The sequence below is a fragment of the Populus alba genome, chromosome 8 (assembly GCF_005239225.2).
Source record: "Populus alba chromosome 8, ASM523922v2, whole genome shotgun sequence".
Taxonomy (NCBI): domain Eukaryota; kingdom Viridiplantae; phylum Streptophyta; class Magnoliopsida; order Malpighiales; family Salicaceae; genus Populus; species Populus alba.
Window position 1 is genome coordinate 9,057,486 of NC_133291.1, and position 13,489 is coordinate 9,070,974.

Sequence of the window (13,489 nt, forward strand, 5' to 3'; positions counted from 1 at the left end):
ATATAATTATTGAATAAAAATTAACAAGTCTTTATTGCAAATCTTAATAAAAATGGCTGAAAGCCATAGGACCACGTAATCTAAACGCACCGCTCACTTATTTTTCACAAGAACAATTATTAATCTGGATTGATAGAATAGCTTTCCAGCAGAACTGAACAGAAAACTCACATGTCTCCCTTCCCCTGGTCAAACCTCTCCGATGCCCAGGAATGATCATTCCCTATCCTCTTCATCATCAACGTGCAGAACCCTCAGGCCATATTTGATCCGCACATGCCTGGTTCAGCTTTCTCAAGTGTTTCCTTCATGGCATTAATCAAGGAAAGAGAAAAGCTCAATTGGTTTCAAAACTCGATGGAGGAAATCTGTTTTTCAACAGCAATTATTAAAAGTAACCATGCCTGTTCTAAATCAAAAAGTAACCACGTCTCAGGCTGGAATCATGCGAATCTACCACTAATCTGAAAAATCAAAATACAAGAAAACTTAATTTAATGGTCCCCTAAATTTGGTGCTTCTTTTTTGAACCACACCGAAATTTCTCGACATCTTCCTCCTAAAATTATCTTAGCAAACAGAGGAGGGATTACCGCCCTATACGCTCAACTATTCATTCTCCTATGTAGGACCCACATTCAGTTCTTATCCACGTGTCGACCATTAATGGTTCGGTGGACGATACACTCCATCAATCCTTCAAGGGCAATAAACCCACCGACCGACCCTCTTCGTGGGTTTTCTTGTTCGGGTAACCTCTTGCCCAGTAACCCGAATTGACCCGGTCAAGCATGTTTTGCATCGGGATCCTGACTCCATCCAGTAATGTCCATCCACGTGGTGACGATCCACTGGTCCATAATCTGGAATCCAATGACAGCACTTTCCTTTTTTTGTTATTTCTTTTATTTCTTTTCTGGTTATAAAATCCATGACACTCCGCCTTTCTACTTTGCTCCACCCTCAAGAAAATGGCGCGAAAATCCCTAACAACTTCCCTGCGAAATCTCCGCGTCACTACCTTTCTTTTCCTCGTACTCCTCTCTCTCCATGCAGTCATCGGCAGTGGCCATGATTACCATGACGCCCTCCGCAAGAGCATTCTCTTCTTCGAAGGCCAGCGCTCCGGCAAGCTCCCACCAGATCAAAGAGTCAGGTGGCGCCGCGACTCCGCCTTGCATGACGGCTCTACCGTTGGCGTAATTACTCTAAACTCCAGCGTTTTTCATTAATGTACATTGCTGCATTGCTTTAATCAGCTGCTTATTTTACTTCATTTCTTGCGACATTCTATTTTGCAGAGGGATTTGACGGGAGGATATTACGATGCCGGGGATAACATAAAGTTTGGATTCCCAATGGCATTTACGACGACATTATTGTCATGGAGCATTATTGATTTCGGAAGGAACATGGGGCCGGAGTTGAAGAACGCCGTCAAAGCAGTCAAATGGGCGACTGATTACTTACTAAAAGTAACCGCGGTACCTGACGTCGTTTATGTCCAGGTAGGTGACGCGTATTCGGATCATAACTGCTGGGAGAGGCCGGAGGACATGGACACACTGAGGTCGGTGTATAAGATCGATGGATCCCATCCGGGATCTGACGTGGCAGGTGAAACAGCCGCTGCATTGGCGGCCGCATCCATTGTATTTCGTTCACGTGACCCTGCCTATTCTAGGTTGCTTCTCAATCGGGCCGTTAGGGTAAGTCATTTTCAAACTGGGCTAAGCTAGCTCTGGCTCCTCTTTATTTTTTTAGTGTTTGTAAAATGTCTTCTTGATATTTCACTGTCTTCTCAATTAGCGATCGATTCTACATCTTTCATCTCGTTTACTGGTTATAGCCTGCTGTTTTACGTTTATACTTTTGAAAATTATCTCCTGGTTTTTACAGCCAGTTTTGTTTTTTAAATACAACATGCATGATTGTTAGCATTTTACTATAAGAGATAGTGTGCTATTTTCTAGCAGCAAGAGTAGTGTCTTTCTTTTCCTTGGAAATTTAAGTGGGGTGGACCGTAAAGAATAAAGGCATATTAATGCGACTAAGTATTATCTTGAACTGGGCTGTGTGTTGATAATATCTGTACCTTGTGTGAATACTTTTCAATGATTAGTGGCATGAACTTTGAAGTAGTACCAAATAAAAAAAATGATGCTTGTAAAAGGACAATGGTTTATGGAGTGAACTTAGATTTGTGCCACCGCATGTCTGATCAATTATTTTTTTCCTTGTATATATATATATATATATATATTTGCCCAACTGTTCATATCATGTTTGACTGCATTGGAGGACAGTGAGATTTATTCTGTTATGCTGATTAAAAAACAAAAGGTTATTCTTTTGATATTATTATTCGAGAAAAAATGCACTAGATCAGTTATTTTAAACATTCGTCCCTAAACTTGTTTTGGAATTATTCAATCACGGGTTGGTGTAGACGTGTGGTAGCTGTTGTCATTTAAATCGTGTGCACATTTTGGAAATAGAGCGAGAAACTGACCGTTTTGTGGGTGTATGTGTGAAACGGTCACTTCGTAGGTCTTCGACTTTGCTGACAGACACCGTGGTGCGTACAGTAGTAGCTTGCGTTCTGCAGTGTGCCCTTTTTACTGTGACGTGAATGGTTACCAGGTAAGCAACAGCCGTGCCACGTACTGAAAAGCAGCCGTTAGATCAGCTGTCAAGATAAAATAACGGCCCAGGATTAATAATAATGGTGATATTGCAGGACGAGTTGCTCTGGGGAGCAGTGTGGCTGCATAAGGCCTCGCGCAGGCGCAGATACAGAGAGTATGTAGTGAAAAACGAGGTAATACTGCATGCTGGAGATACCATCAATGAGTTCGGGTGGGATAACAAGCATGCTGGCATTAACGTCCTCATTTCCAAGGTAAGAAAAAACCCTTACGAAAAATTTAACTTTTCTAGCTCTTAATATTAACCAGTAGTTCCTCCTAATATATAGTATCATCTTATTTTACGAGAATATCGATGCTTTTAAAATGCCCGATTGCTTATCAAACCCCTCTGTCTTGTCTAGGTTTTTATTATTCTTTTTTTTTTTTGAACAGAGTCGTTTTTGTCTTGCGTTTTTTGTTTGCTACGCGGGGATCGTTCTTTCATTCTGAAAGAGTTATAAAATAAAAATTGTACGGGTATCACGTGATGAAGCATAGGCAAAGAACATCTTTGGTAGTGTGGATTCTGCTCATCTTTGGACCCATAAGTTCAGATAAACTAGAAACAGTGTAAAATGATATGCTAGATATCTACACTGGCCTAAATAAAAGCCTAGACGAAGGGAAATGAAATCTAAGAACTCAAATCATATTATTATTGTGGGGTCATCCATATAATTCTGACCCTGCTAGCTAATTTTTTTGATCGTGGTGAGCATATGAAAATATGGGAAGTGAATATAAAATAATATGAATAAAAATGATAAAACTTATTAATTTTGATGATTGCACATGATTAGATTAGATTTTGGTTCTGTTTTTCAGGTGCGCTGGCACCGATTTTTCCTCAGTAAAATCCGTGCATTCCTCAAAGCATAAAGCTACAAAAAAAAAAAAGAAAAAAAAAAAGCCATGGAATTAGGAGCTTTAATTAGAAGGGTATAACTGTCTTTAAAGTCGGTGAGAATTGAGAGTCGTTGTGTCCTTAAATTAGAGCCAAGTCACCACAGTCCAAAGGTGCCAACGTGAAATGCCCTGAAAGTCTATATATGTGTTCGTTTTTCAAGGTCTGAGCTTTTCGGGGGTCCCAGAATCACTAAGATAGTAAGTTCCTGGTGGACGCATGTGCCAAAAGGCTGGGTCTGTTTATCTTTTCGACCCCCACTTTTCTTGAAAGTGATCGTGGCAATTCCTTGATGAGAGATTTCTAGTTTCGGTCTCCCAAGTTTTAGTAAATCTGTTAGCTGAACTTTGAATATTAAGTAACTGGGAGCCAGGAAAAAACATGGAGAAAAAGAAAAAAAAATTATCCATGCGCATGAATAAAAGTTTGGGGTCTCGTAACATGACAACTAGTAAGGCAGCAAGTATTCATTGAACCTGATATACCAGGCAACACCATACACAGTTACAGCATTAATTTTTTCTGTTAAATTTATTTATAACAGGAAGTGTTAATGGGAAGAGCAGAATATTTTGAGTCTTTCAAGCAGAATGCAGATGACTTTATTTGTTCTATATTGCCTGGGATTTCTCATCCTCAAGTCCAATATTCTCCAGGTATGCAAATATTATATAATCACAATTTTCCCTGATCATTTTGACAGCTAAACCGCAATACATTTTAGTATCTTCTTTACTGTGAAAAATACCGTTATGTAGGAGAAGCATGTGAATAAGCTTGTCATTTATATGCAGTAGTCAGAGAATTATTGTGCTTTTTCAGCAAAGTTTTTGTGCAATCACTCTGTTTTGGGTTTGGAATATTTTTTCTACTTTATTATGCGTGGCTAATAGTTTGCTTGTCGAAATGTATCTGTCATGATTGGAAAAGGCGGGCTGATCTTCAAGGCTGGAGGGAGTAACATGCAGCATGTAACGTCTTTGTCTTTCCTGCTTTTGGCTTATTCTAGTTATCTAAGCCATGCCAATAAGGTCGTGCCATGTGGCGAGACAACAGCTTCCCCTGCCCTTCTCAAGCACTTGGCCAAACGTCAGGTAACTTCTATTTTATCTTCTTCTCCGTTAACCAGAGAGTAAAAACAAAGGACCCGCTCTCCAATCGGCATCATGATTGCATCAGTCTGCTTTAGGATAATTCATGGGACAGTCGGTCCGTCTATCAAACTGGCTTTAATCATAGAGGAGATGCAAAATAGCGAGGAAAAACCTTGTACGAATAATTATTTGCTTGTGGGTTGTGGCAGGTAGACTACATTCTTGGAGATAATCCACTGGGGATGTCATACATGGTTGGATATGGTCCACGTTATCCACTGAGGATCCACCACAGGGGCAGCTCGCTGCCATCAGTGCAGGCGCACCCCGCTCGCATTAGGTGTAAGGAGGGGTCGCGCTACTTCTTAAGTCCAAATCCAAACCCCAATGTGCATGTGGGTGCGGTTGTTGGTGGGCCTAACATCACAGATGCTTTTCCAGATTCCAGGCCATTCTTTCAAGAGTCAGAGCCCACGACTTACATCAATGCTCCCCTAGTAGGCCTGCTTGCATACTTTTCAGCCCACCCTTGATTTCCGGAATGGAAAGGATCATTAATTCAGTGGTGCGCAAAATGGTCACCCTACCACTTATTGTCAAAGATTCTAAGTGTCCCTAGCTAATGAAGAAAGCATGTTGATTCTGCGAAACGATGGCGCTTTCATTTTCTCCTTTGTTTCTGTCCTTGGTAATAATTGAATATCCCAGATGCTATGTTCAATGGCGAAGCCACCTAGATGGCAGACAAATTACCATAATTGAAAATTTATAATATACTAATAAATTATTGAAAACTGTTAAACTCCAACAATTGGGATGACAAAGGTACACCCTGAAAACGATGTAACGATGAAAAGCTAGTCTCTGGATTTCAATTTTTCTTTTTTAAAAAAAGAACTTGGAAAGGTAGAAGTTTCAATTTGTTCACAATATTTGAAATTTTTAAAGGGTGGTTTATAATTAAGTTTTTGGCATTGGAGATTGGAGACTATATTATTTAAAACAATGCCTAAAACAGGGGGGGGGGTATTGATTAAAATCTAAAAATAATATTCAGTCATAATTTACTCTTTTATATATATTTAATATAAATTTTAGGAACAATAGACTACCCTTTAATCGTAATAGCCGGAAAAGAGAAAAGTCGTAGCAATAACATTGATTCATGAAAACTCTGGCCATCTTAAGACCAAATGTTGTTGGGAGATGGGACTGTAGATTTTGCTAACATTCTTCCATTTTCTGAACCAAGTTTTTCTGGTCTGTTGAGACCAAAGGTGGAGCTGGTTAGGGACTATTATTTATGTCAAAGCTCATGGAAACGCAGGGGCACTAGGTGCTCGGTTTTCTTCTTCTTTTTTTTCCTTCGCCTTGGACTCCTTTCCATTTTCAATATATATTTAAGCACTGACTTGTCATCCATCTGCTCCTCAGGTTGGTGATGATGAGTCTGGGTAAGAAACAGAAGTGAACCGCACCAATTAGAGTCCACTAGTGTTGTTGTGGTAAAGAATGGTGGTTAGGGTGGAGTCTGTGTGGGTATCAAGAATCATCGCCTGGTCTGGATCTGGGCAAGTCGGGTAGTAACTCAATTAACCCGATCAAACAACAGATGTTTTTTTATTATTATTTTTTGTTCAAAAGATGTTATGTAATAACTATCAGATCTTGTTTTATCTTGCGATGATAATATTGGCATATAATTATGCAATGAGATTGCCCTTCTTCTTTCTAATTGTTGCACAGGTTGCCCGGAAGAGCGTTGACTAATAAACAAACCAGCTGGTTGTGAATGCTCAATATGCATATAGCAAAGCATTCTCTCACTCTTTGTTGGCAGGGTTGGTTGACTCTTTGTTGGCAGAGGTTAGTTGAGATGTGTTTCACATTCAATGCAAATTCCTTTTTCCTTCTTGTTTTCTTGTTGGGTATGGTTTGGGTGTATCTAATTCCACATCTGCTGGGACAGTTGATGCAGACGGAAGTTATGTGGGACAGTAACAACATAAAATCCCAAGAAAAAAAAAAAACTTTAAATATTTAATGATGGAAAAAGGTTGCAGATTGCATATCAGAACCTAAATTCCTAATTCCATTCTTAAAATTAAAATTATAGTGGTTGCATATGAAACCTAAATTCGCAATTTTATTCTTATAATATTTTGTTTTTAAATAAATTAGAAAACTCTACCTCACTACTAGAATATAGATAGAATTTGAAAACCTAAAGAAAATAAAATAAATTCGAATTATAAACATAAAATTCAAAACAACATAGAAAAATTAATAAAAATTGTTATGTTATGAGCTGTATCAGTGCTCAAAACATGATTTTAAAAGATTCAACACGCAATGGTTTTCTTAGCAACGTTGTGGGTTTTTTAAGAAAAATTACTAGTAGAATCACCTATAAAATTTAAACGTGATTCAATTTATGGATTTCTTATATTATCACAATTTTAATGAACTAATTAGTCCTGATCATTCCAAACCTTTTCTTGAACATTGAATCAATAAAAACATCTTCTAAACTATTTGCATAATCTATCTAGATTATATATATTTTCATTTAATAAAATCAGATCATCACGAGAGAATGCTCAGAAGCTACTTATTTATGCAAAGCCAGGAGCCATCAATAGTTGGCCCTGTAGCAAATCTTGCTTGGTAGTTGCCTGGTGTGTTTCCTTTTGTGCTTGGCTCTACATCTGTGTTTATCCGGGGAAAAGAGGATTGCATAGGTTACAATTTCCAAGCATTTTCATGTCATCAAGTTTATAAACCATGATGGAATGGAGATGAATTTCTGAGTACTGCTGTGGTCTCTCTTTATCAGCAGTTAGGTTTAGAATGGTTCCTCCTGCTTTGACTTTGATCCAATTATAAACATGGAAAGGTTCCATGAATAACGTATTGAACTTTGTTTTGGTATCTTTCAAGCAAACATCAGCTGGCCTTGGTACTTATTTTAATATTGGCCATCAAAATGTTCGTTTGTTTGTCCAGTGAACGGAATCAATATGTGTGTTGCACGAAATCAATTTCATGTGCCCCAACAAAATAAAAATGGTTGAAACAATAACAAGTTTCAAGTTTATATCACTTTCAATTTACATATGCAGTGCTTGTCCACAAAGTCAGTGTAAGGGCAGCCGCCAAGAGCGACTTCCCTAAGCATTCCTTAAAAAACAGATGCTCTCTCCGTCAATAACTAGGTGAAGCGTTACGTCAAGTTCTCAACCATAGATGCCTGGTGTGCAAGATGCGTGTTAATTTTGGAGGCAATTTTGACCACACCCTCGTGTTTCTGGGAAACAGTGTTCTGATGAGAATTTATAATTTTATTCAATGCTGTAACAGATTATCATAATATATAGTTTCATAAACTAAAGAAAAAATGATCTTTCAAAACTTTGAACATTTAATTATGGTTCGCGGTATAATTTCTTAGAATCTTATGAGAAATATGGAAAAACGGGATCAGATAATAGTTTTTAGGGTTAATTACATAAAAACTCATGAATTATAGTTTATTATCAAAGTGGTCCTTCGTTGACATGTGGTTACTCTTTTCATGTCTCATCATTTAGAAGGTCGTGTTATTTTATTAAGTTCATCTTCTTACAACGTCACCGGCATTGCAAACACATTAATTTATTGTTTATGAAACTCGAAGGACATACCAGGAGACTCCATGGAAGCTAACATTTCAACTCGTATTTAATTATTGCAGATTAGACAGGGCACCAGTTGAGACCTCGTTTTGGATTACCGGTGAAAAGTCCACGCGTGTTACTATATATCTCAAGCGTTTAATATCATCCTCGACTCTTAATGTCAAGTCCGCTTGACCGGCTCTCTCTGCGTTAAAATACACTCGTATTGACGTGGTCATGGCGGCTGATCACTACTTGAAAAATTGAAGTTTCTAACCCTCCCCTTATCTTCACTCGTATTATGGTTCATATATATATATATATGCGCATTCCTCTGCTAACTAATAGTGCACAAATTCAGCAAAAACACTTCGATTCTACTCCTTTCATCATTTTCTTAGCTAGTCGACGCCATTGTTGCTGCTTCAATACATTCTTTCCACGGTCTACGTACTATTTTTCATCAGCATGTATCCATCAAAGCAAGACACCGCTCATGAGATGAACCAAAAGCCATCACCTCCCTTGCCAGCACCGGTGACCGGCTATCCAGCAGGACCCTTAACAAACCAGCATCACAATGAGATTCATTCTCACCCCATTCAGCATCAACAGCAGCAGCCCGGTAGTTGGTCCTCCGGTCTCTGTGACTGCTTCTCTGACATCCCTAATTGTAAGTTCTTTCAGATGATTTGGATTTCAATTATCAGTAACATTAATTTTATAGCAAATGCTGGATTTATATTTACATTAGAATCAAATCTCTTTTTTTTTTTGAGTAGAAGCTAATATATCTTTTAACTTGTTTTTATAAATCAACAAATGCTAAACATAATTGAAGTGAAAGATGCAATTACACTAAATTTATTTATGATTTCTTATGATTGAAAAAAATAATTTATAAAAATCACAGCAAACGAAACCTTACTAATTAGTTGCTTAACATTAGCTGCTATCAAATGGTTGCAGGTTGCATCACATGTTGGTGCCCGTGCATCACTTTTGGACAGGTCGCTGAGATTGTAGACAAAGGAACAACATGTGAGCACAATACTAGTTCGTTTGTTTGTTCTGGAGATGACCATTTATAATTATGTGCAAATGTTTTAGCGCAAACCACACTTATGATGGTGCTGGAAAGTTAATATTTATTAGATGTGCGGTTGTGATTTGATATTTGTTGCAGCCTGTGCTGTAAGTGGAGCAATTTACGGCGTACTTTTATGGTTCACTGGTTGTCCTTGCATATACTCGTGTCTATATCGAACTAAAATGAGGAAGCAGCTGATGTTCGAGGACAGACCTTGTAATGATTGCTTGGTTCATTTCTGCTGTGATGCTTGTGCTCTGTGTCAGGAGTACAGAGAGCTCAAACATCGTGGATTTGATATGTCGATGGGTAAGCTCCTCGGGTGCTCATTCCCTTTCCTCTTCGATGATTAATTGCATAAGTGATCATGCTATATCCCTTCTGGGATGTGCTCTGTGGATCTATATCAGTTGGTTTTTTCTTTCTTAGGTTGGCAAGGGAATGTGGAGAGACAAAATGGTGGAGCGGCCATGATCGCATCAGCACCGCCCGTTGAACAAGGAATGAAACGCTGAATGAGCCATGCATGCTCTGAATGTTTGTGTGTTATATGTACGGCAGAAGAGATCAAGATTTCAGTTCAAAACGAAGAAGAATAAAAGATGTGATCAAGATTGTGCCGTTGGCATCCTTGTATGTTTTGTGCTGCTATATTTCTCTTTTCTTCTATTTTTTATTTATTATTATTATTGATATTGAGATCACAAAAGCAATGTTCCTCAATCTTGTACGATAATAGTCTGCTTCAATCGAATGTAAGATTTAATCATTTGTTTAATTCTTGATCATTGATTAAATTTGAACAAAAATCCATCCAATCAATAGTTGACATGCGTCCACCATGAGGATGGAACCCTTGCCATTACGAACTGTGGCGCTAGTGATGGTGTTCCTGCTGGGCGGCGTATTTGTTTGTTCTTCTATCTGTAATCGAAACTGAAGAACGTCTTCTCTCCCCGCATCTCCTTCTCGTCCTCCCGGTTGGAACTTGGAAGATATACATGGCCGCCACCGCGTTGAGCCTAGCTGTCTAGCATTTTAATATTCTGCATATATAGCTTGCTTTCTGTTGACAGCTAAGGTGCCTTAAAATGATATTAACTAGAAAATTAAAACAAGTCGGTCCACTCGCCGGTAAATTGATATACAGTGTATATTTCAATAATTCTTTTTAGTCCCCCATGTTTTATTTTAGGCGATTTAGTCTTAATTAAAGACCAAGCTGCTTTTGATTTTTTAGGCAGGGGTGAAATTTGAAAGGAGTGGATCAAAATAAAAAAGCATCAAATATGGAAGACATGCCAAAAAGTTTTTTAAAAATACACTTAAATCCTCAAACTTAAAAAAATAACACAAATTATACAATTTAGGTCCTTTAAATTCCAAAAAAAAATGATGCAAAATTTATAGTAATATTTTTCAATCCCTAATTATAAATAAGAGAGAGAAGGGGTTGCTATGTTCCCGCAATGAGAGAAAAGATCATTGTTCTAATCATTTTCAACTATAAAAATAGAATTTTTTTTCACATGGGTTCTATAAGATATAAAGAGCTTGATTGTGGTTGTTTAGAACCTCAATGTTGCCTGAAAAATAGATCTAAGCTAAGGATGACAAATCTAACCTAGTTTAAATTTTTTTTTTTTTTTAGATAGTTTTAATTGATGAATTGGTTTATAGGTGCTCTAAAAATGTTGTTGGGTTAAAATAACTTAAAAATTAGATTTTTTAAACCAAAAAAAACATTCTTTAATTTTTAGCAACCACTGGATGGTCAGAATATGAGTTCATAGACAATAAATCGTTTGCATTTTTTTTTTCCCAATTGTTCACCCTTTTAAAAAATATATATAAAAAATAAAATTAATCTCAAGTGTGAGGCCTGGATTTAAAGACCCACTTGCACGCTTAGGCTTTTCCTTGTAATGTCCGAGGCGCATTATTAGGTTCATCCTATTGGAGTTGAAGCTGTTGGGTTCAAATATGGATTTGAATGGGCGGAGACTAAATCTCTTAAAGATCTGGCATCCATTTAGGACAGTGTTATGTACCGATATTTTTCTTTTTTTTCTTTTTTTTTTTTTTTAATGATGATTGGGTTACAGATTAAAATACTTGATTGGAAGGTAGCAATTTTAATATCAGATTGATATAAACTAGGCTCAAATTGGGTTCCTTTTAGTCGATCTTGTTTTGTCCCTTCTTATTAATGGATTCATATTTAAGTTTTTGGTGTTTTTTTCATATTAAATCAATTATTATAGTAAACTGATAATATTTATTATTATTTTTAGTTATAAAATATAGTTCATTTAAAATGTTTCACAGAAAAAAAAAAAGTGTGATGCAAAACAAAACGGACCTAAATAATAAAAGGAACCTTAGGTGACTTGAGTATAAATGATGAAGTAGAAACAACTTTTGTTCATGTGGTTATAAAGAGTTTTTTTACAACGAAAATTCTATCGATATGTCCTTATATATTACTTTAGTAACTGGTAGCTACACTTCTTGTGTGGGATAATCTTATTATATTTAATATGATTTTAAATTTAAACTTTAAAAAATAAGAATATTTAATAATTACCTATATAATAGGATGGACCTCCATAGAGCTCTGGTTTCTACCAAACTAGGCGAGTGATATTTTTTGGACATTATATGAACAGGCCTCGATCTAATTAATATAAAAAATTAACAATATGATATTTTTATTCCAATTTTTAATCAAGCATGAATAGAAAAATAATGTTATTTTTAAATAGTTTTAACTTTTAAACCTTCAAACTTGAAAATGCATCTAGTACTTTTTATTGCATCGTAGATTATTTTTACTTATAAAATTAGATACAGATCTCCACCAAGGAGAATACCATCTCTGACTTGGTAAAAATAATAATAATTCCACCTCCACCTTTACATGGATTTAGAAACCTCCATGCCCACCTTTATCAAATAAATGGAAGCATAGCTTAACAAAGGCCAATCTAATTGTCATCCTTATTCATGGATCCATATAAAATATACCTAACCCTAAATAGACTTAAAAAATTTCCCAAAATAAACTTGAAAAACATCTTTTAAGCTCGGGTGTGATAGCCTAAGCTCAAAGCATAATAAAGAAGGGCTAAAGAGAGTGGGCTCGGGCGTGGTAGCCTAAACTTAACTCCTTAGAGGGCATGGTCTTGGCTAAAAAGCTTGAGCTCCATGCAAGGCGTACGCCTAATTAGGTGCACACCCATGTTGGTCATGACATGCCTAGTAGGCTCAACATGCACTTCAACACCCTTGTGATCTCGAGCTTGGGAGCGCTCCTCGAGCCCAACATACTTGGGTCCGAGTAGCGCTCCTAAACTCATTTCTTATCTCTAATGGGCCCGAGCCTCACCCTCTCCATGGATTTTTTCAAGAACCTACGCGTGCATCCTTCATATTTTATACTGATCCAATATGTATTATTTTGAGTATAATACAACTCAAAATATCACAAAGGTGAAATTATACTCTAGCCCCTTCTCTTTACAAAATTATAGGATTCATGAGCTATAAATACACCATGAATCCTTTAAGTCAAAAGTTCACAATCTCTTCATTCTCAATAATTTTATCATACATATTTTCAGAGTCTACCTTTCTAAAATATCATTGCATTTTTTCTTTTAATAAAATTACTAACTTTACCATCAAAGAATTTCCACGCCCATAAAAGAGGATCTTTTGCAGGTACCATCTATCAGTCACTTGGCTTACCAGGCACCACCTACTACTACTACATCTACCGGTCATCTAGTTTGCCAAACACCATATGCTACTATCACAACTACCAGTCATCTTGACCTACCAGACACCACTTGCCACTACTTCTCAACCCTCCAAGCCTTCCATCTTAAGTTGTTAGATACCTTTATTATAGTTCATTAATCAAATTGTTTGAATTAAGATATCAGTTAATTATCCAACACATCACCTTTATTCCTAAATATCTTGGATTCTGGGACTCATCACTTATGAGTCTTTTTTCCTTTCATTAACTAACTCGAACTCATCTAATAGCT

At 36.9% G+C, this 13,489-nt stretch overlaps 2 protein-coding genes across 2 annotated transcripts; both read left to right on the top strand.

The window, feature by feature from the left end:
* Positions 1–937: 937 nt before the first annotated feature.
* Positions 938–5,482, top strand: LOC118061173 (endoglucanase 8). The gene is made up of 7 exons (XM_035074566.2): positions 938–1,199; positions 1,302–1,709; positions 2,551–2,643; positions 2,741–2,902; positions 4,139–4,250; positions 4,525–4,688; positions 4,898–5,482. The coding sequence occupies exons 1-7, from the start codon at positions 972–974 to the stop codon at positions 5,219–5,221; spliced, it is 1,491 nt and encodes a 496-aa protein (XP_034930457.1). The 5' UTR covers positions 938–971; the 3' UTR covers positions 5,222–5,482.
* Positions 5,483–8,516: 3,034 nt separating this feature from the next.
* LOC118061185 (protein PLANT CADMIUM RESISTANCE 2) lies at positions 8,517–10,212 on the top strand. The gene is made up of 4 exons (XM_035074579.2): positions 8,517–9,017; positions 9,314–9,385; positions 9,531–9,743; positions 9,864–10,212. Exons 1-4 carry the CDS (start codon positions 8,813–8,815, stop codon positions 9,947–9,949), a joined length of 576 nt encoding a protein of 191 aa, XP_034930470.1. The 5' UTR covers positions 8,517–8,812; the 3' UTR covers positions 9,950–10,212.
* Positions 10,213–13,489: the final 3,277 nt, after the last annotated feature.

Excerpts from the sequence above, each read along its gene's own strand:
- LOC118061173 (XM_035074566.2), top strand. The coding sequence starts at position 972 with ATGGCGCGAAAATCCCTAACAACTTCCCTGCGAAATCTCCGCGTCACT. Across the intron at positions 1,710-2,550 it reads TTCTCAATCGGGCCGTTAGG|GTCTTCGACTTTGCTGACAG; the intron begins GTAAGTCATTTT and ends GTCACTTCGTAG. Across the intron at positions 2,903-4,138 it reads TTAACGTCCTCATTTCCAAG|GAAGTGTTAATGGGAAGAGC; the intron begins GTAAGAAAAAAC and ends TATTTATAACAG.
- LOC118061185 (XM_035074579.2), top strand. The coding sequence starts at position 8,813 with ATGTATCCATCAAAGCAAGACACCGCTCATGAGATGAACCAAAAGCCA. Across the intron at positions 9,018-9,313 it reads CTTCTCTGACATCCCTAATT|GTTGCATCACATGTTGGTGC; the intron begins GTAAGTTCTTTC and ends AAATGGTTGCAG. Across the intron at positions 9,386-9,530 it reads TGTAGACAAAGGAACAACAT|CCTGTGCTGTAAGTGGAGCA; the intron begins GTGAGCACAATA and ends TATTTGTTGCAG.